The sequence below is a fragment of the Protobothrops mucrosquamatus genome, unplaced genomic scaffold, assembly GCF_001527695.2.
Source record: "Protobothrops mucrosquamatus isolate PMUCROS unplaced genomic scaffold, P.Mucros_1.0 scaffold1347, whole genome shotgun sequence".
NCBI lineage: Eukaryota > Metazoa > Chordata > Lepidosauria > Squamata > Viperidae > Protobothrops > Protobothrops mucrosquamatus.
This window is the reverse complement of record NW_015387543.1, coordinates 119,640-139,408: the sequence shown is the minus strand read 5'-3', so window position 1 is coordinate 139,408 and position 19,769 is coordinate 119,640. Positions and strand designations below refer to the sequence as shown.

The 19,769-nt window shown below is 39.7% G+C and overlaps 1 protein-coding gene across 1 annotated transcript in view; it reads right to left on the bottom strand.

Annotated features, from left to right (window-relative positions):
- The window catches only part of PROM1 (prominin 1), a 185,930-nt gene that overhangs the window by 66,962 nt on the left and 99,199 nt on the right, over positions 1-19,769 (bottom strand). The window contains exons 7-10 of the mRNA XM_015821550.1: positions 10,716-10,805; positions 4,968-4,991; positions 3,509-3,726; positions 862-936 (exon numbers count right to left, since the gene is read on the bottom strand). Of these exons, the coding sequence (XP_015677036.1) occupies positions 862-936; positions 3,509-3,726; positions 4,968-4,991; positions 10,716-10,805 (407 nt within the window). The remainder of the gene's footprint in view (positions 1-861; positions 937-3,508; positions 3,727-4,967; positions 4,992-10,715; positions 10,806-19,769) is intronic.

The following is a 19,769-nucleotide window of genomic DNA, read 5'->3' as shown; positions in this document are numbered from 1 at the left end:
ATGACCTGGATGACTGAGAATCTACATAGACCCAAGTTATTTGCACTTCCCAACTTAGATGATACAAAGATTTCCAGTTTTAAGCTAAGCTAAGTTCCTAATGTTAGAGGACAGGAGAATGAAACAGGATGAAAGTCATAAGCATTAAGATGTTTGGTTCAGGATACTCCATCCCAAATCAGAAGATACAGTCCTTAACTTATGACTATGGTGGGAACCAGAATTTCCATTTCTAAATAAGGTGGTTGTTAAGTGAGTCACACCCAATTTTACATCATTTTTGGCCATAGTTGTTAAGTAAATTACTGTAGTTAAGTGAATCACATGGTTGTTAGGAAAATCTGGCTGCCCCCATTTACTTTATGGTCAGAAGCCAGCTAGGAAGGTTGCAATTAGTGATCACATAATCCTGGGATGCTGCAACCATCGTGAATACAAGTGCCTGAATTTTGATCACATGACCATGGGGATGCTACAACAGTCATTAAATGTGAGGGTTGATTGCAAGTTATTGTATTCAGTGCCATTGTAACTTTGAATGGTTGCTAAACAAATGATTGTAAGTCAAGGACTATCTGTATGTGCCACACATAAAGGATTTTAAAAAATATGTGTAAGTTGCCTTGTGCTAAAGAAGATTAAATTGTGTTTCACCTTGTATTTCAGCTCCAAATGCTAGAAAATATTAACAGAGAAACTGAGGTTCCTTTGTGCACACCTTCCACATTGGAGTATCTGCTTGTTGAAATAATTTATGAATATCCAAAGCAACATGAATATCCAAAGCAACATGATAAGCAATAGAATGGCATTTGGGATGCAACATGTATATATATGTATCTTTACCAGGTACAATCACACCTTTTGAATGAGATTGGAAAGGTCTATTTTAAGAACTTCGTTGACTTTGACAAGTTGAGGGTTCACTCCCGGTAACTAAAAGAAGGGAAAAATAATTTCAGGTTAATCTTGCAATCTATAGAAGAAGTACTCAAAATTTTGCTCATTATACTACTGCATTATCCTAATATCACAAAAGGCATCCTAAACTTTCCTCCATTATTCTTGCCAATTTAGACACTCTTCAATCATCTCACTAGAAACATCTGCACTTTCTGTTTTATGTTACAGCTTTTGCTGAGGGAGAAGCAAATTTTAAAGATTATTTCTCTGGCCTTATAGCTAATCAATAAAATTGATTTTCATGTGAGCTGCATATGTAATACAAACAGATCTCATTATGCTCTGAGATTGTTTGGGTCTTTGCCAAGACCCAGACCCGATTTTCTACATCAATCAACAGAATGGTAGTCAATCATCTAGTTGTACTGAAAACTCAGGTGGGTGTCATTTCCCCCAGCAGGGTTTTTTTTTTTGAAGAAAATAAATTAAAATATTTGAATCTAATTTGGGGAGCTTTAAAAAAATTGTGGGGAGAGAAAATAATGGATACCCTCATACCTATTAGCACTGTACTGTTTATCCTCTGGCTTCAGTGGACCAGAAAGTTCATTGAAAATATGTCTATTCTATCGATTCTCTTTGTTGGGAAGTAGACACATTTACATTTAATCCAATTCCCCCCATCAAAGGAAGATTAAATGGATTAGATTAGATAAAAACAATAATTGCCTCCATTATTACATTCTGAACCATTTAAGATGATCCTGCCACTTTAAAGTTAAATCATTTGGAAAGAGAGAGATTAAAGAAAAATAGTTTTATTTTAGATAAATGGAAAAGAAGAAACGGGTGATGTGATAGCAGTATTCCAGTATTTGAGGGGCTGCCACAAAGAAGAGGGAGTCAAACTATTCTCCAAAGCACCAGAGGGCAGGAGAAGAAACAATGGTTGGAAACTGACCAAAGAGAGAAGCAACCTGGAATTAAGGAGAAAGTTCCTAACAGTGAGGACAATTAATCAATGGCACAGCTTGCCTTCAGAAATCATGGGTGCTCCATCACTGGAGGTTTTTAAGAAGAGAGTAGACAGTCATTTGTCTGAGATGGTATATTCTATTCTATTCTATTCTATTCTATTCTATTCTATTCTATTCTATTCTATTCTATTCTATTCTATTCCATTCCATTCCATTCCATTCCATTCCATTCCATTCCATTATCTCCTTTCCCCAACAGAATGGGAAATATAATACAAGAAAAGCATATGTACTACTGCAGCTTCTACATTTTATCAAACTCTCAGAACTGTCTTAGATTCGACTTCATTATAACTTCCAAGATCACTATAATACCCCCATATAGTTCTCCTCCATCCATGTAAGTATTTTTTTCTCCTTTACTTGAAGTACATAAAGTGAGATGAAGGCCACCAGAAACAGTGCTTATATCCAATTTGTCACCAACATTTACAATTCAGAGACAGGCCAGTAGGGTTTCCTATCTTCTAGCACTGATGATGTTACCTAGTTTGGTAATGAAACATCTGCAAGAAGCTACCAAGCCCACAGAACACTAAGGATTCCAGATTTCCTAACTCTTATCTATTTAATATTTTATCTGTGTTCTTTATGAACACACTAAACACACAAAATACACTTAAATATTTGCACAGTGGTTGCAAACAGATTTCTGACTTACGCTATTGTTACAGAAACAATGTTGCTGAGAAACTAGTCCAACTGTACCAACTTTTGAACATATATTTGTTCATTTCTCTTAAAAATGCACATACAATTCAATAGAGACTATGTGCTGTTCCATATTTACACTGTCAAGTAGACTGCTGAGTGAACAATTTTACTGTAAGATTTAACAAATACAGAAATTTTGCAAGTTAGCATGCTAATGGCATGTTAATGATAAAGAAAAAAAGATTTCAAAGAAAAAATATGTTTAACCTCTAAAGTACTCTTATTTCTATAATCTAGCCTATCTAATGAAAAACATACATCAAAAGTTCATTTTTTTTTCATTTTTATACAACTCTGTAAGAGACTCCTTACCACCAATAAATGTAAATAATATATTTTTTCTATTTGAAGAAGTCAATTTATCCATCTGAGCAAAATCTGTCAACTTCACCAACCATTCCTCCATAATGGGTAGTATTGAATCTCTCAATTTCTCTGCATATAATAAACTTGCTGCAGAAATTATATATTGAAATAATCTTCCATGGCTTTTTTCTAACTGTTTATCCGTTAATCCTAAAAGGGGTTTATTTGACTACCTTCAAATGTTTTTTAAGGACAAACATATTTTCCTGAAAGTAAACCTCTCCTTGCAAGTATAGACCAACTCTACGTGGCAAGATGCTCTAAAAGTCCATATTTTTCTGTAATATGAAGGGAAGCTAAGGAGTATGGGAATAAAGGCAGTTCACTTGGTTTAAGATATCTCATAAACATTTGGCACAGCAAGAAAATCCATACTTTTTGTCCAGTGTATGAGTTTTTTATCTCCTCATCATTCAGTCAAGCAAGCCCTATCTTTCTTCTGAAGAAGAGGCCAATCTTTTTAGAGAAGCATGGAGAGTATAGCTTACCTTGCTGTAATTAGCATTAATGATCAGCTGATTCAAAGAATTTCTGATAAGGTTGCAAGTTGAAGCAACCTGGGTAGCCATGCAAGCTGAATCATTAAGAGTATCTATCAAGTCTTCCGTTACATCCATCAGGCTGGTGTGCAGCTTCTCAGTGCCCTCCTGTAACATTTCCAGACACCCACTCACATTCTCCAGTGCCTCTTTAGTCTCTCTAATAGCTACATTGGTAAAAAGATCAGTTTCATTATAGTCTGCATGCTGTGGTTTAGTTTTACTAAGCAACACAAACACACGTTTGATTGTTTTATTCAAAATGTCTAAACTGTGCATTTTTCTTGTTCAAAGTTAAACATAATCTCTGAAAGGGTAAGAATTAACCATAAACTAGTACTTGGAGAGGTTTGATACCATCAAAGTTTAGTTTGCCTGGCTAAAGCATTTTAGAATATCTTTTGTTGCAAGGGCACATAGATACTTTCCTCTGATTTCTCTGGACATATGGATATATTAACTGAACAAAGTTCATATTAATAAAGGGTCCCTGCTTTATTTGAACCCACCATCCTGGAAATGGCGAGTCTTGAAATGGACTGCCACTTTGCAACTGGGTTGTCCATTTTGAGATCAGACAATTTCTGATATGTCAGATCTTCTTGATCTGAGACTGGAACACTTGTAACAGCTGTGCTGCAATTGGAACAGCCCCCTTTGTGGTTGGAACATTTCTATTTCAAACTATTTTGTCTACCTTTAGTATTAACTACTATAAGGTTTGAAGTGATACATTAACTAAAACAGTGCAATGCTTCAGATTTTATTCCAAAAGAATTATTTGGGGTATATCGGATTGCAAACATAGCATCTATCTACAACTCTTTACAGCAGCTGCATCTTTGTAGAGGACAATGCTGAAGACAGCCATGTAATCCCAGGAAAAGGTAACACTTTGATAGATGCAGATGTCTGTGTTCCCATACATTCCAAAGTACCCTGTTAAGACTCAAATTTGAAATGCAATGCATCCTACATTGGATCAAAAATAAATGAAATAAGTAGTAATCAAATTAAAAATGTTATTTGTCCTACATTCCCTTTTGCCAACAAACCCTACAGTAGAAACAAATGGTAGGTGCTTGCTACTAATGCACATTTTCCATCACTTCTGCATATCTGCTAGCTGGAGGGGCTGGGAACATGTTGCTGTTTACAACAAACAAGCACTATAAGCTTCAATCCATAGTCTTTTGCTCCTGAGCAGCCCTGCAGGATTTAAGAAGGTTTGCAGGAATAAATAAGTTACAAAAAGCAGCCAGAACTAACGGGCAAGCAATGTGTTGTGATCTGACCCAAGGAGCAAAGCAATGAATTGCTGAAAAAAAGAAAAATATGACAAGACAAACTGCACAGAGAGTAGAAACTATAGGAGGCACTTCACAAAAGGCATTTGAGATCATTTTACCTTTAATGGCCCTTTCCACTTTGACTTCAAGACCGAAAAATAAAAGAAAGAATGCAGGATAAAGATTGAAAAATGCAAACAGGTTTGATGGCCAACATAGAATTTCTACCATTAAGAAGGGTAGCCCTTCTAGCTACGCTCTACCAACTATGATGTTTGGCACTTAGTATGGTTCATCTTAATGGGAACTATAGCTGAAAGCACACAATCAAGCAGTCCAAGCTTAGGGAGTTAAATCTCCCAATAGCTGCAAAGCAGTGAGGTGATGGGTTAAACTGTGGGGAGACCAGCAGATAGAAGTGGGATGCTTAATCCTTGCCTGCACAGTTCTCCCTGCCATCTCCCTTCCATTCTACTACTTTTTTCTATGAGAGTCACATCCATATCAATTGGATGCAGAAGTTTAGACACATCTGACTGAACTCTTAACTTTCGATGAATTCATAAGCACACAGAAGATGACACCACCTCTGCATAGGGCAAAGCTAAGCACATATTTCTGAAAATATGAATGCATGCTTACTGATTATATGCAGCTGTCTCAATTCAAAATGAGCAAAGAGAGACAAAGAAATATGGACACTTTCCCATGCAGAGCTTTTTTGTTCATTTAGGCATTGATGGAAATATACAATTGGACCAGAGTTGCCTAAAATTTTGCATGCAGCTGTGGACTGTTTCTAGAAAAAATCATGGTGGATACATGGCAGGGGGAAATTTGTCTAGCAAATTCTATGCAATTTGTGGGTGTGTACTTGTTTTTTTTTATAAGAAAATGTTATTAATTTTTATAGTTAAACAATAATTAATATGATGCATTTATAATACAAACATACACAAAAAAAACCCAATCCAAATCAATACATTATCAGAAACGCTCAGTAGTTCCCGACCTGCCTCCGCCCTCATCCACTTGCCTTTCCTTCCTACCTCTAACCCACAACCACTCCTCCTTCCTCCTTCCCCTTCTACATCCCCCCTCTTTCTGACCACCTCCTCGAGTGCAAGCCGGGATACCAACCGAGCGCTTCCTCTTTTCAATACAATNTAACTCAAATAAGGCAATAAAATTAATTAAGATTAATTAAAAACCAATACATCTACTTAAAATCTATATATCATTTAATCACTCCATACATCTAAAATAATACACTTAAATTTTCCCTTCACTTCCTTCCCTCTCCAATCTATACTTTCAATAAAATCTTAAGTCAATCTTAATTTTTCACCTCTTTCAGAAAAAAAAAGGAAAAAACAGAAAAAGAACAAACAGTTCTTTACAAACATATAGTCTCATTTCCAGCATTTATCCATCTTTTGGTTTACAAAGCTTGTTAAGCATTCCTTGCATGTCTGTGGTAACTGCATTCTTTGGCCTCGCTCCACTCACTGGCTCCGAAGGTTGTGGAAAAGTTATAGAAACTGTTTCTTTTTGTTGCTGTCTCTCTTTGCGCCTATAAGCAGCACGGGTCATCCTTTGCTCCTTCTGAGGATCTTCTACAGATAATGACAACATGGCTCCAGGCAAATCCACAACAGGTTGCTCCATCAGATCTTCCTGTACTTTAGATGTCGATGATGATGACTTATCAGCTTTCAGGACCGACATATAAAAATCTCTGGCTCTTTGAACAGAGTTTAATCTGTGCCTGGTCCCTGCAAAATTTAATATAACACCCAAAGGAATTTCCCATCTGAAAGGTATCTGCCGCTTCTTTAACTCCTGAGTCAGGAATGCAAAATCTTTTCTTCCTTTTAAAATCTTAGGAGGTATTTCTTTCAGAAGTATAATATCTTGTGCAGCAATTTGAAACCTCTGCTGATAAAAAAGCTGTATAATTTCATTGCGACGTATTCTTGTAGTAAAATGGACAACCACATCTCTAGGTAAATTTCTTTGACGTGCAACCCAGGAGTTCACTCTAAAAATTGTTTCTATTTCTCCATGTAAGACCTCTGGATTGCAATTTAATGCCAGGGCCAACGCTGTCACAACTTCCTCTTTAAGTTTCTCTTGAGGATTCTCTGGAAGACCCCTGATTCTCAAAGCAAATTCTAATTGTTTGTACTGCATCAGTAACATATCATTTTGAAAAGTTTCCACTCCTTCCTCTACCTTTTCAATTCTGTCCTCCGTTCCCTCCATTTTCTCCACTAATTCGTCCACTCGTCCCTCTACACGATCAATATGAGTGGCGAGTCCATGGAAAATATGTGATAAATTTTCACAAAGTTCCTGGTTTTTCTTATCCAAAAGTTCTTCTGTTTGTTTCAAAGTCTGCAATGAGGACTTGGCTAAAGCCTCTTGTAAATCTTTAAGTGTAATGGAGGGAGGAGGTGTTGGTGGGGGAGATCTAGGTTTTTGTTGTTGAGTTTGCACCACAGGAGAAGAAATAGCTGTTTTAGATAATGCAGGAACAGTACGTTTTGAAGCCATTCTGCCAGATTATTTTTCCTTCTTTTTTTCCCTTTTTCTTTTAAAAGTCACTGCAAATGTAAGCTTGAAAAACTTAATTTTAAACTAAAAAAAAAGAATTTAAAATCCATTAAAATCCATACCCGGAAAGAAAGTGAAAGTTTTCCTTTTGTTAAAAAGAAAGGAATGCATCCGCGGCCATTTTCTTGTCACTTTCACTTATAGCAAGCAAAAAGTCCCAAAAGAATTTTCGAGTTAAAGTCACTTTTTAACTAAAATAAAAATCCCCTGTCAGATTCCATCTGTTTCAAAAGTTACTCACAAGCAGCTACAATGTAACAGCCGTGGCGGCGACGTCTGGCTTCGCTCCGAAGAACGAAGGCACACCGAGCTGCGGAGAAGAGGCTAGGACTCCGGGGGAATTCTCACCTAAACCCCCCCAGGAACGCTCCTGGGGGGATTAGGGAACTCAACCCCTATCCCAGCCAAACTCACTTTCTCCCCTTCACTTGGGGAGAAAGTTCTGAGCCGCAAAACAGCTGATCCACGCTGTTTTGATGGCTTTGACGCAGTCCCGGGCCGGAGGCTCAAGAAAAAGCCCCCGTCGGCGGTGCCTCGCCACAGGAAGTCCCATTAACTGTGTTTGCTGATCAGTTGAATCTTCTGTCATACTACTTAATTGTTCCACTTCTTCTATTATATTCTGTGTAGTTGATTTTTTAGTTGTAATCAAAGTTTGGGTTCGCATATCTAGGCTGACATCTTGTTCTTTTCTGTAACTTCTTATTTCATCAGTAGCTGTAAGAATAGTTTCATAAATTGCTTTCAACATAAAGAGAATCTGTTCCTGATCTTCATCCATGTTCTCTTAGTAGTGTGTTAAATTAAAAGCTTTGCAATCAGAGAATGAAAAAAAAATTTTTTTTGTCACTGAGTATAGAACACAGCTGGGCTTCTCACAGCTGATATCTGTCAAGGTTAAAAAACTCTCATCTATAGTCTGGGCTAGAAGCCAAGTCTCTTTTAAGCAATAACAAGTTGTAATATCAGGCTTAATCACAAGATGTCACCCATACCATTTAGAGTTTTCTTTTAATTCCAACATTTTTATAATCCTTTTTCCACAGGGGGAAAAGTACTTTGGGCAGCTTATGCAGGTAGAAAAAATAGTTAGGATTAAAGAGAGGTAGATCTCACCCAGTCTCATCCGTGCTGCTTTATAGGTGCCTGGTGGTAGATTTGACTTCAGCTATCTGCAGCCTAGTGACAAGCCATATTTCTATGGCCAGTCTTTCGTCCGCCGGTTTGGAGGATCGAGCGGAAGGGCTACTGCCCTCCCACAATCAAGTGGGGATCCCCTCCTTGCTGGTTGCCCCTACAGGGTGACTTTCAACCCTTTCCAGGGTCTCCCAGCAGTGCGAAATCGGATGTGGAAGACGGAGCTTGCCTTCCAAACGTCCGTGGTGGCCGTGTCAGCAAACCGGAAGTCGCAGATGTAGACATTCTTTTCTTCCTTCTAACCTAACAGCTCCCAGATCTGGTGGGACTATAACTCCCAGAATTCCAAGTGGGCTGACTGATGAATTCTGGAAATTGCAATTCCAACATATGTGAAGTAGGAGAAGACTTCTACACTTTATGGGCAATTTTTCTTTCCTGTTACCCTACCCTACCCAGCCCTGCCCTGTCCAGACCCTATTGATGTGCATAATTTCACTAATTTTTAGAATAGAATAGACCCAAAATGAATCCCAGCCTGACAAACATACTAAAAATATGGCTATTATGTAATGCCTGCTTGCAAATCAGTTGTAATTAGGGATACCCGGGGAAGGGAAGAAAACTCAAGATGGCAGCTGTGAATAGGCAAATACAGCCCCACCCCTTTTTAACATGGGAACCTCCCTGTCCATAAGGATGATTGCTCCTCCTTGTAGGGTACAATGCCTGGAGACGTTTTTGTGGCCTCTCTGCTCCCAGCAACGAAGCCTAGCTTGCTGTAGTCCTTCACAATTGTAAACTGGCAAAGCAGTTCATCAACCTTTATGGGACAGCAGAAAATATTGACATCTGGATTGGGGCAATGGCTGAGCCCTTTGTCCCAAACGGGCGAGTGGGACCGCTCTTGGCTTGTCTCATCGGAGCTCAGTTTAGAAAAATCAGAGATGGCGACCGGTGGGTGTTTTTCAGATCCTTTATATATATCAAGAGAAAACTGTATGCCAAATCCAGATGTCACCAGTGATTTCATAGCTATGATTGTTTTTGATTTTTAAGTGATTGTATGATAGGGTAGTTTTAATTATNGGAGGAGGTGTTGGTGGGGGAGATCTAGGTTTTTGTTGTTGAGTTTGCACCACAGGAGAAGAAATAGCTGTTTTAGATAACGCAGGAACAGTACGTTTTGAAGCCATTCTGCCAGATTATTTTTCCTTCTATTTTTCCTTTTTTCTTTTAAAAGTCACTGCAAATGTAAGCTTGAAAAGCTTGATTTTAAACTAAAAAAAAGAATTTAAAATCCATTAAAATCCATACCCAGAAAGAAAGTGAAAGTTTTCCTTTTGTTAAAAAGAAAGGAATGCATCCGCGGCCATTTTCTTGTCACTTTCACTTATAGCAAGCAAAAAGTCCCAAAAGAATTTTCGAGTTAAAGTCACTTTTTAACTAAAATAAAAATCCCCTGTCAGATTCCGTCTGTTTCAAAAGTTACTCACAAGCAGCTACAATGTAACAGCCGTGGCGGCGACGTTTGGCTTCGCTCCGAAGAACGAAGGCACACCGAGCTGCGGAGAAGAGGCTAGGACTCTGGGGGAATTCTCACCTAAATCCCCCCAGGAACGCTCCTGGGGGGACTAGGGAACTCAACCCCTATCCCAGCCAAACTCACTTTCTCCCCTTCACCCGGGGAGAACGTTCCGAGCCGCAAAACAGCTGATCTGCGCTGTTTTGACGGCTTTGACGCAGTCCCGGGCCGGAGGCTCAGAAAAAAGCCCCCGTTGGCGGCGCCTCACCACAGGAAGTCCGTGGGTGTGTACTTGTTAATGGCACTGTGAATGTTCATTCCCCAATCAGTCTAAATATTTTGGCATTATTTCAAAGCTCCTAGCCTTTAAAGGGGGTTGGCAACATCATATGGAGAAGGACAGAGAGTCTCTGCATCACTTCAGAGCTTTTGCAAAACATCTGTGATTGACTGCATTTGGAATACACTGTATACAATCAGGAATACACTGTAGGAGGCATTTCAGCAGTCTGATGATTGTATGGATCTAAAGTTTGCAACCAATTGTATCCCTATAATTTGACATTTATAAATGCAGTGATTCTTTTACCTCCTGCCATGGTAAGGGCAGCATCAAGAGCAGGGTATACCTCCTTTCCCAGCTGTTCCCAGACTCGACTGCCAAGCAATGTCCCAACATCTGTTGAAGAAAGAAATGATGGGAAGAACATCAACTACCAATTAACCGTGTGTACAATTTTGCATTTAAATGCCCCGTGTTAGCTACAACTCAAACAGCATGTAAATTATCAATCCTTACCCACACCATTATTTTTCTTGAACTATAATCAAGAATAAATTCTAGTTTGATTAAAGCATACACAAATTCTGATCACTGATTTTAAATAGTGTTAAATAAATATAGGCACTTTGTCCAGGAATCTTAACTATTAACAACACTAGTTATTTAGGATTATTTTTTTGAACCTGCAACATGGATAATTAATCTGATAGCCAGTTCAGTATAATGATTAAGGCATCCGTCTAGAAACCAAGGGGCCAGAGTTCTAGTCCTGTTTAGGCACAACATTAGCTGGGTGACCTTGGCCAGTCACTCTCTCTCAGCCAAAGGAAGAAGGCAATGGTAAACCTCTTCCAAAACATAGCCAGAAGTCAGTACTACATTGAAAGCACACAGAAAAAGTTCATTCTGGCACTAAATGCAACACTTGTGCATATTGTGTTCTTGTATTTTATGAATACTGCTTCTATGCAATGCTGAGAACTTTCTGGTCAGAAGGTAACATCTCAACCATACTTCCCAAGCAGAGCCCTTCAGTATCAATTCCCATAAATTCTATTTAACCCAGCAGAGTGGCAACTCCTGTCAGTTTTCTGCTTCTATTTAATGTCTATATTATCCTCTGCAAAAATATCTATCGACTAATAACATGCTGAATGGTAAGTCCTTTTAGATAATAATGGGAGACAGCATAAGTAAGGTAAGAAGATTAAAGAACATCTCCCACAAGGCTCTGTAATGGCATTCACACTATTCAACTTATACATGTGTCAGAACCCATACTTTTCCTGGGGGGGGACACCTATTTCATTTCTTCTTCATTTCTTTCTGAGGGTTCTGCCATTCTCCGGGGGGAGGGAGGCTCTGTAGTATGTTTCTCTGCTCTGCTACAATGTATCCTTTCCACTATTTCTACCCACTTGCTCTTTGAACTGCCTCTCCCTTGATGTTACGTTGGGGTAAGAAAGGAATGTGCCTCCTGACATCTTCACAAGCATGGGAAAGGACCCCGTTATCAGCTCCTTTCGCACAGTGAACTTAACACCTGGGGATTGGCCCATTCAAACTGACCGGATGAACTATTGGGGTGGGGTTTTGCTTGGGACTCTTTTAACCTATTGATCTGAGCGGGAAACCTCAGATCCTACCTATCATGCCTGCTATCAGCTTCTCCTAATAAAAGTTCATTTTGGAATGAAACTGTTCCAAGAGTCCTGCTTTCTTAGGATGAGGTTTTGAAGTGGGCTCTGACAACATGTCAGATATGCCAGCAACAAGGAGACACAAATTTGGATACACGGATGATTTGGCCATAGCAGTACAAAAACACAAATACACATAGACACACACACATTGAAGTGGCTGACAGACTCCTGTCCAAAGATCTTAAAATATTGGAAAAATTCTTCACTGACTGGAGGTTTACTCCTAACACTAGCAAAACTATGTGCTTCCACCTTAACAACATTACAGAAACCTGGTGGGATGAAACCCATGATTGGAATGGACTGATGGATGGATACAAATTGTTCAAAAGAAATAGATCTACAAAAAGAGGAGGGGAAGTTGCACGATATGTAAGAGAACACTACATATCTACAGAAATGCATGTGATCAAAGATAAAATCCCACCCGAATGTATATGGATCAATATAAAAGGGAAAAAAGTGACATTGCCATAGGTGTATATTACAGGCCATTCAACCAATCAGAAGAAATAGATGAATTCTTTGCCAACCAGTTAACAAACATACATAGGAAGCATACCACCGTAGTAATGGGAGACTTCAACTATCTAGATATCAACTGGGAGACAAACTCTGCAGCGAGTGGGAGATCAAACTGATTCTTAAACAACTTAGCCAACAACTTTATCATCCAAAAGTTAGAGGAGGGAACTAGAAGTAAAGCTATACTGGATCTAATTCTTAATAATAGAGAAGAAGTGATACAGGGAGTTGAAGTTGCTGGAACTTGGGTGAAAGTGACCACATCATGCTGAAATTCAATATAATGCAAACACAAACTATAGAAAATAATCCAACCAGAGTCTTAAACTTCAAAAGAGCTGATTTTAACAAATTCAGAGAGAACCTAGGAAAGATTCCATGGACAAAAATCCTAAAGGGGAAAACAAGGCAAGAAGCAAAAAACAGATCTACAAACAACTAGAAGCAAATAAACTTATAACCAGTAGCCAGCATAGGTTTGTCAAAAACAGATCACGCCAAACCAATCTTATTTCATTCTTTGATAAAGTGACTAAATTAGTAGACCAGCGAAACGCTGTGGATATAGTATATTTAGACTTCAGTAAGGCATTTTACAAAGTAGACCACAACCTGTTGCTTAGTAAGCTCAAAAAAGGTGGGATAGACAACATCACCACCAGATAGATGTGTAGCTGGCTGACAAACCGTACTCAGCAAGTAGTCCTCAATGGTACTACATCCACACGGAGACAAGTAAACAGTGGGGTACCACAAGGCTCCATCTTAGGCCCAGTATTCTTTAATATCTTCATAAATGACTTAGATGAGGGAATAGAAGAGGAACTCATCAAATTTGCAGATGACACCAAACTGGCAGGAATAGCCAACAACCCAGAAGACAAGCTCAGGATCCAAAAAGATCTTGACAAACTTGAATAATGGGCCCTATCCAAGAAAATGAGTTTTAATGTGGAGAAAAGCAAAGTTTTACATTTAGGCAGGAAAAATCAAAGGTTTAAGTACAGATTGGGTGAGACCTGGCTTAAAAACAGTAACTGTGAGAGTCTACTAGGACTTTGGAGTCCTAGTAGACAATCACTTGACTATGAGCCAGCAGTGCGCAGCAGGAGCCAAAAAAGCTAATACAGTCCTGGGTTGTATAAACAGAGGCATAAAATCAAGATCATGTGAAGTATTAGTACTGCTTTATAAAATCTAGTAAGACTACACCTGGAATACTGCAACCAATTTTAGTCATCATACTACAAAAAAGATGTTGAGACTTTGGAAAAAGTTCAGAGAAGAGCAACTAAAATGATCAAAGGCCTGGAGACTAAAACATATGTAGAACGGCTGCAGGACTTGGATTTGGCTAGTCTAAAGAAAGGAAGAAATAGGGGTGCCGTGATAGCAGTATTCCAGTATTTGAGGGGCTGCCAGAAAAGAAGACGGCATCAAACTTCCTAACAGTAAGGACAATTAACCAGTGGAACAGCTTGCCTTCAGAAGTCGTGGGCGCTCCAACACTGGAGACTAGAGAGTCACTTGTCTGAAATGGTATAGGTTCTCCTGCTCAAGGAGGAGGCTGGACTAGAAGACCTCCATGGTCCCTTCCAGCTCTATTCTATTCTATTCTATTCTATTCTATTCTATTCTATTCTATTCTATTCTATTCTATTCTATTCTATTCTATTCTATTCTGAGCCATATAGCACCAGCTTTACAAAGGCAAGGTGCACTTGTGAAAGAATACAAAAAAATTATGAACAACGCACTTCTAGCGGTGCATGCTGACCTTCCTCATTTATGGAAGATTAAAATCCAGGAAACCCTCACTGGCACTTGCACAACATCTGCCCAACAACATTAACATTGATTCCCAATGGAAAGCCAAATGGGTAACTGAAGGCCAAACATAGGAGGCAGAGTTGGAGAGCTAACAACTAGGTTAAAGACTAAACCATTTAGAGCAGGCATGTTAAACTCGTGACATGGACGTGGTCGCCATGGACGTCTGGAAGGCAAGCTCCATCTTGGGGACCCTGGAAAGGGTCGAAAGTCACCCTGTAGGGGTGACTTTGATCGCAGAAGGGCGGTAGCCCCTGCACTCCATCTGGGGCAGCCCTCCAAACCGGTGGATGAAAGACCGGCCATAGCAATATGGCTCGTCACTAGGCTGCAGACAGCCGAAGTCACACTTACCACAAGGCAACTATAAAGCAGCATGGATGAGACTGGGTGAGATCTACCTGTCTTAAATCCTAACTAATTTTTTTTTACCTGCAAAAGCTGCTTAAAGTACTTTCCCCCCGTGGAGAGGGAAGGGAGATTTTACCCCTCCCTCCAGAAACAGCAGCAACTGACTATCCAGGGGAGTTTAAAACATTGCAAGAATAACTTGATCCTAATTGAAATTTTACTTTTTAAAGTTTGTGGACTAAAAGAATTTCTATCCTTACTGAAGATCTGGGTTTTTACTTATAAAAAAGAAGCAAAATTGAAAAGATTATAAGAATTTGGGATTTAAAAGAAAACATTAAGTGGTAGAGGTGACAACTTGTGGCTAAACCTGACATTACAACTTGTTATTCCTTAAAAGAGACTTGGCTAGCAGCTCAGACAATAGATAAGAGCTATGTAACCTTGAGACACCAGCTGTGAGAAGCCCAGCTGTGTTTCATACTCAGTGACAAAAGAAATTTCTATATTCTCTGATTGTAAAGCTTTTAACCTAATACACTACAAGGAGAATATGGATGAAGGCCAGGAACAGATTCTTTTTATGTTGAAAGCAATTCATCAAACTATTCTAGAAGCTACTGATGAAATAAGAGGTTACAGAAAAAAAAAAGATGTCAGCCCAGAGATACAAACTCAAACTTTGATTACAACTAAAAAATCAACTACACAGAATACAACAGAAAAAGTGGAACAATTAAACATTATGACAGAAGACTCAATTGATCAACAAATACAGTCAATGGAAAATCCAGAAAAGAGACTGACAATATGGAAAAAGGGAAAAGACTTTCTACATAAATCAGAGAAAACCTGAGGATCAAGAAGAAGAACAGACTGAAGAGAAGATAAACAGTCCAGGACAACTACATCGAGATGGAAAAATAGAGAGACGATTTGTTAGTCCTCTCAAAAAAATGGCAACCGGATGGTTTTTTCTACATCCAACAATATACATAACAATACAGGGAGATTTATTTGATGACTCAAAAGCATAGACATGGAAGACAATTTGGCAAAGAAAGAAAGCTAGAATAAGACTGAAGAAAATTGGGGTTTTGACTTACTAGTGAGAATTAAAATAGAATATACTCAAATAGATAAAATGTGTAGTTTGAATACTAGATATTTTAATGAGTGGAGATAAAGAAAACTTTGGTCATTTAAAACTTGGAAGTATAAATATTAACAGTTAAATTTGAATGTTGATTTGCTTATAAAGATTAAATGTAAAGGTAATTAAGATAGATATAAGCTAAAAATTCATCGATGAATGTAATAAATATATTCTTATTTAGCGGCAATAATAAAAATTATTAACTTAAATATGAGATAGTGGATATTAACAGAAAAAGAGAGGAAGTATTAAATGTTGAAATAACAGAAATTTTGATTACTAAATTTAAGATATTTGGAAATTACCAGAAAATAAGAATATTATATTCTATTATTAATTGGTTGATGTAAGATGGTGAGAACTCAAATAGATAAGACGTGTATCCTGAACATTAGATCCTGTGATGAATTGTGATAAAGGGAATTGGGGTTATTTAAAAATTGGAAATTATAAATATTAAACATTAAATTAATGGGAAACTAAAAATTGGGAAAAACTAACCAGGACATTGATTGTCAAAAAAGATTGAATGTTAAAACAACTAAGATATGTATAAACAAAAAATATTGATAAATGTGAGAAAGTTATTTTTATTTAAGCGATATTATAAGAATTGTATTAATTTAAATATGAGGCAGTAAATACCAAGGGGAAACGAGATGAATTATTTAATGTAGTAGTTTGAGATCTGTACTAAAGATATTTGTGTCATTGAATTATTGACCAACTCAGCCGCCATGTTGCTTTTCAAATATTTAAATGTAAAATTAGAAAATTAATTTAAAAAATTCAAAAAAAACCCCACGATGTATTGCGACTTTCCCCCCATTGCCAGCAATGGGGTGGGCGCAGTTTTGGCGTAATGCATCTGGCCCATGGGCTGGCAGTTTGACATGCCTGATTTAGAGTGTCACTTCCATCTATTTTGCTTGCTAATGTTCGTTTATTAGAGCCTGAAATGGATTATATGAAGTTAGATTTAATAACAAGGTGAGGTGAGAGATTGCTCTGTCATTATTGCAACAGAAACTTGGTTAAAGCACTGTGTCCCGGATAGTGCTGTTAGCTTGGTGGGATTTTCAACATTTTGGCTGGACTGAAGTTTTTCTCTTAGTGGCAAATGCCAAAGAGGGGGGTGTCTGTTTTTATATAAATGCCAAATAGTGTAATAATGCTAAGGTGCTCTCAAGTCAGTGCTCCTCTGATATAGAGCTTTTGACTATCAATGTAGGCCCTTGTATTTGCCTAGAAAAGTTACTGTTATTACAGTATTATAACTGTGTATATGCCTCCTTGTGCAAATAGAAATGAGGTCCTGAATGTTCTCTATCGTACCATCAATAACTTACAAACTATTTACTTGGAAGGTGCCTTTATTGTAGTGGGGGATTTTAATAAGGTTGATTTGAAAGCAATTTTGCAACCAGAGGTGGGAATCATTGGATCTTTCCTATTATAACAAGAATGCATATAAAGCTATTCCCCACCCTCATCTTGGCTCTTTTAACCATCTCTCTATTTGCTTATCCCAGCATATAAGCCTCTATTGCTTAGAGAGAAACCAGCCATGAAGCAGGTGAGGGTTTAGGCGGAGGGAGCTATAGAAACATTACAAGATTGCTTTGAGTGAACAGATTGGGGCATGTTTAAAGAAGCTGCAACAGATAACCAACATATTAATGTATAGGTGTATGCCACCACTGTGTTTGCATATATTCAGAAGTGTGTTGAGGATGTCTGTCCTTAAAAACATTGTTGTGCATCCTAATGAAAAACCATGGATGACACATGAGGTTAGCAAGATGTTGAAAGTATGGAATGTGGCTTTTAAATCCAGTGATATGCTGGTGCTTAGAACAGAGTCAATTTGAAAAGTGCCAGAAAACATCAAAGCAAGCTCATTGTCAGAAAGTTCTGAACTTTTTTCAGGACCCGACGAATACTAGGCATTTGTGGCAAGGCATCCAGGCAATTACAGACACCAAGTAGTCCTCAAGTTACGAATGGAATATGCAGGCTCCAGTACATTCGTAACTTGATGACTGCCCATTCCATTCGCAACTCAAGGATTCATAGGAGTATCTTGAACGAGATCACTCCCTGCTTTCGCCCATGCATTCACTAATCGAATGCGTGGTTCGTTAAGTACATATGAGGTATCTCATGAGGTATTCAGGGTGGGGAAGGCCATGGGGGAGGCTAGTGATGGAACAAGCCCCCAAACCCTCCTCAACCTACTAAGATACCTCACGCTTCCTGTTATGTCCTGGGCCAGCAGGCACAGGCTGCAGCGACTGGCCTGGGCAGACCATGTGGATGCCCGGGACAAGAAAGGCTGCTCCCAGCCTTTGCAATGATTGGCCAGCAAGGTGGGATGCCTGCAAGGCAAACAGATTAAAAAGCCAAGCTGACTCACCACAGGAGGGCTTGCAACTTGGAGAAGTGTGGCTCCTGGAGATGGACTCAGCCTGCCAGCACTGAGACGCTGGAGGTGAGCTCAGAAAAGGGGGCCCCTTCTCAATCTTTGCAGCAGGAGACATGGACGAAGTTCCTGGGCTGAAACGATGGCAAAGATAGGCTGGCTTTCAGAATTTGACACAGCTCACCCAGAATGCTGGAGCTTGTACGTGGCCCGGGTAGAGAACTACCTCCGGGTGAATCAAATTTGTGAAGATGACCTCAAAGCTGCTACGCTGCTGTGTGTGTGTGGGCAAGAGACCTTTGAGATTGCAGAGAATCTGGTTGCCCCAGCACCACTGGAATCAATAACCTACACAGACTTGAAGAGGATGCTTCGAGAACATTTTGAACCCAAGCTCTCAGTGATTGCCTGGCGACACACGTTCTAGCAGAGGGACCAGATGCCTGGCGAGTCTGCAGCAGAGTTTGTTGCGGCCTTGCGACAAGCAGCTAGGCTCTGCGAATTCAAAGACTTAGAGGAGAGACTGAGGGATCGGCTGGTCTGTGGCCTGCGAAGCTGGGAGTTGCAGCAGAAGCTCTTCGCGAAGGAAGGCCTCACGTTCCAAGATGCCCTGAGGGAAGTTTCAGCTGAAGAAGCAGCAAGCGGAGCTGTGAAGGCCTTGCGGCTCTCCAAGCCCCCTCAAGTTCCAGCCACCGTCCATCAAGAGGTTGCTCACGAAGAATCCGAACAGGATCCAGAATTGGAAGTGGACCGGCTGCATAAGACTCCAGGGAGAAGGCCTCACGGAGGGAAGGCCCAGACAGCATCATCCCCTCGGTGCATCGGGTGTGGAGGCCGCCATCGCCGCGCAGACTGCCGTTTTCGGTCCGCCATCTGCAGGGCCTGTGGGAGGCAAGGCCACATTGCCTCTGTCTGTTTGGGTCGCCAGAAGGAACGTTACCCAGAAGAATTGCCTCAGAAAGGTACCAGGGTCCCCAGCCAGAACAGGGTGGGCTTCTGCGCATCACGTAGGAGCGTTTTTAGAACGGGGGTCCACAGGCCACTTAGGAAGAAGCTTCACATCGACGTGAAGTTGCAAGGGATCCCCTTGTCGATGGAGCTGGACACTGGGTCTGCTCTATCGATCATCTCCCTAGACACCTTTAACAAGGTCTGCAGCAGAAGCGGCCTACGAGTGAAACTCAGGCCGTCAAACCTCATCCTCACAGATTTCCAAAATTCCAGAGTCAACGTGAGGGGGGAGGCCACACTCAAGGTGCAGCGTAGGAATTTTGAGGGGCTACTGGATGTAGTTGTGGTTGGGGGAGACCGTACGAGTCTCATTGGACTCGACTGGTTTGAGGCCCTGGGAATTCAGGTGACTGGAATACACA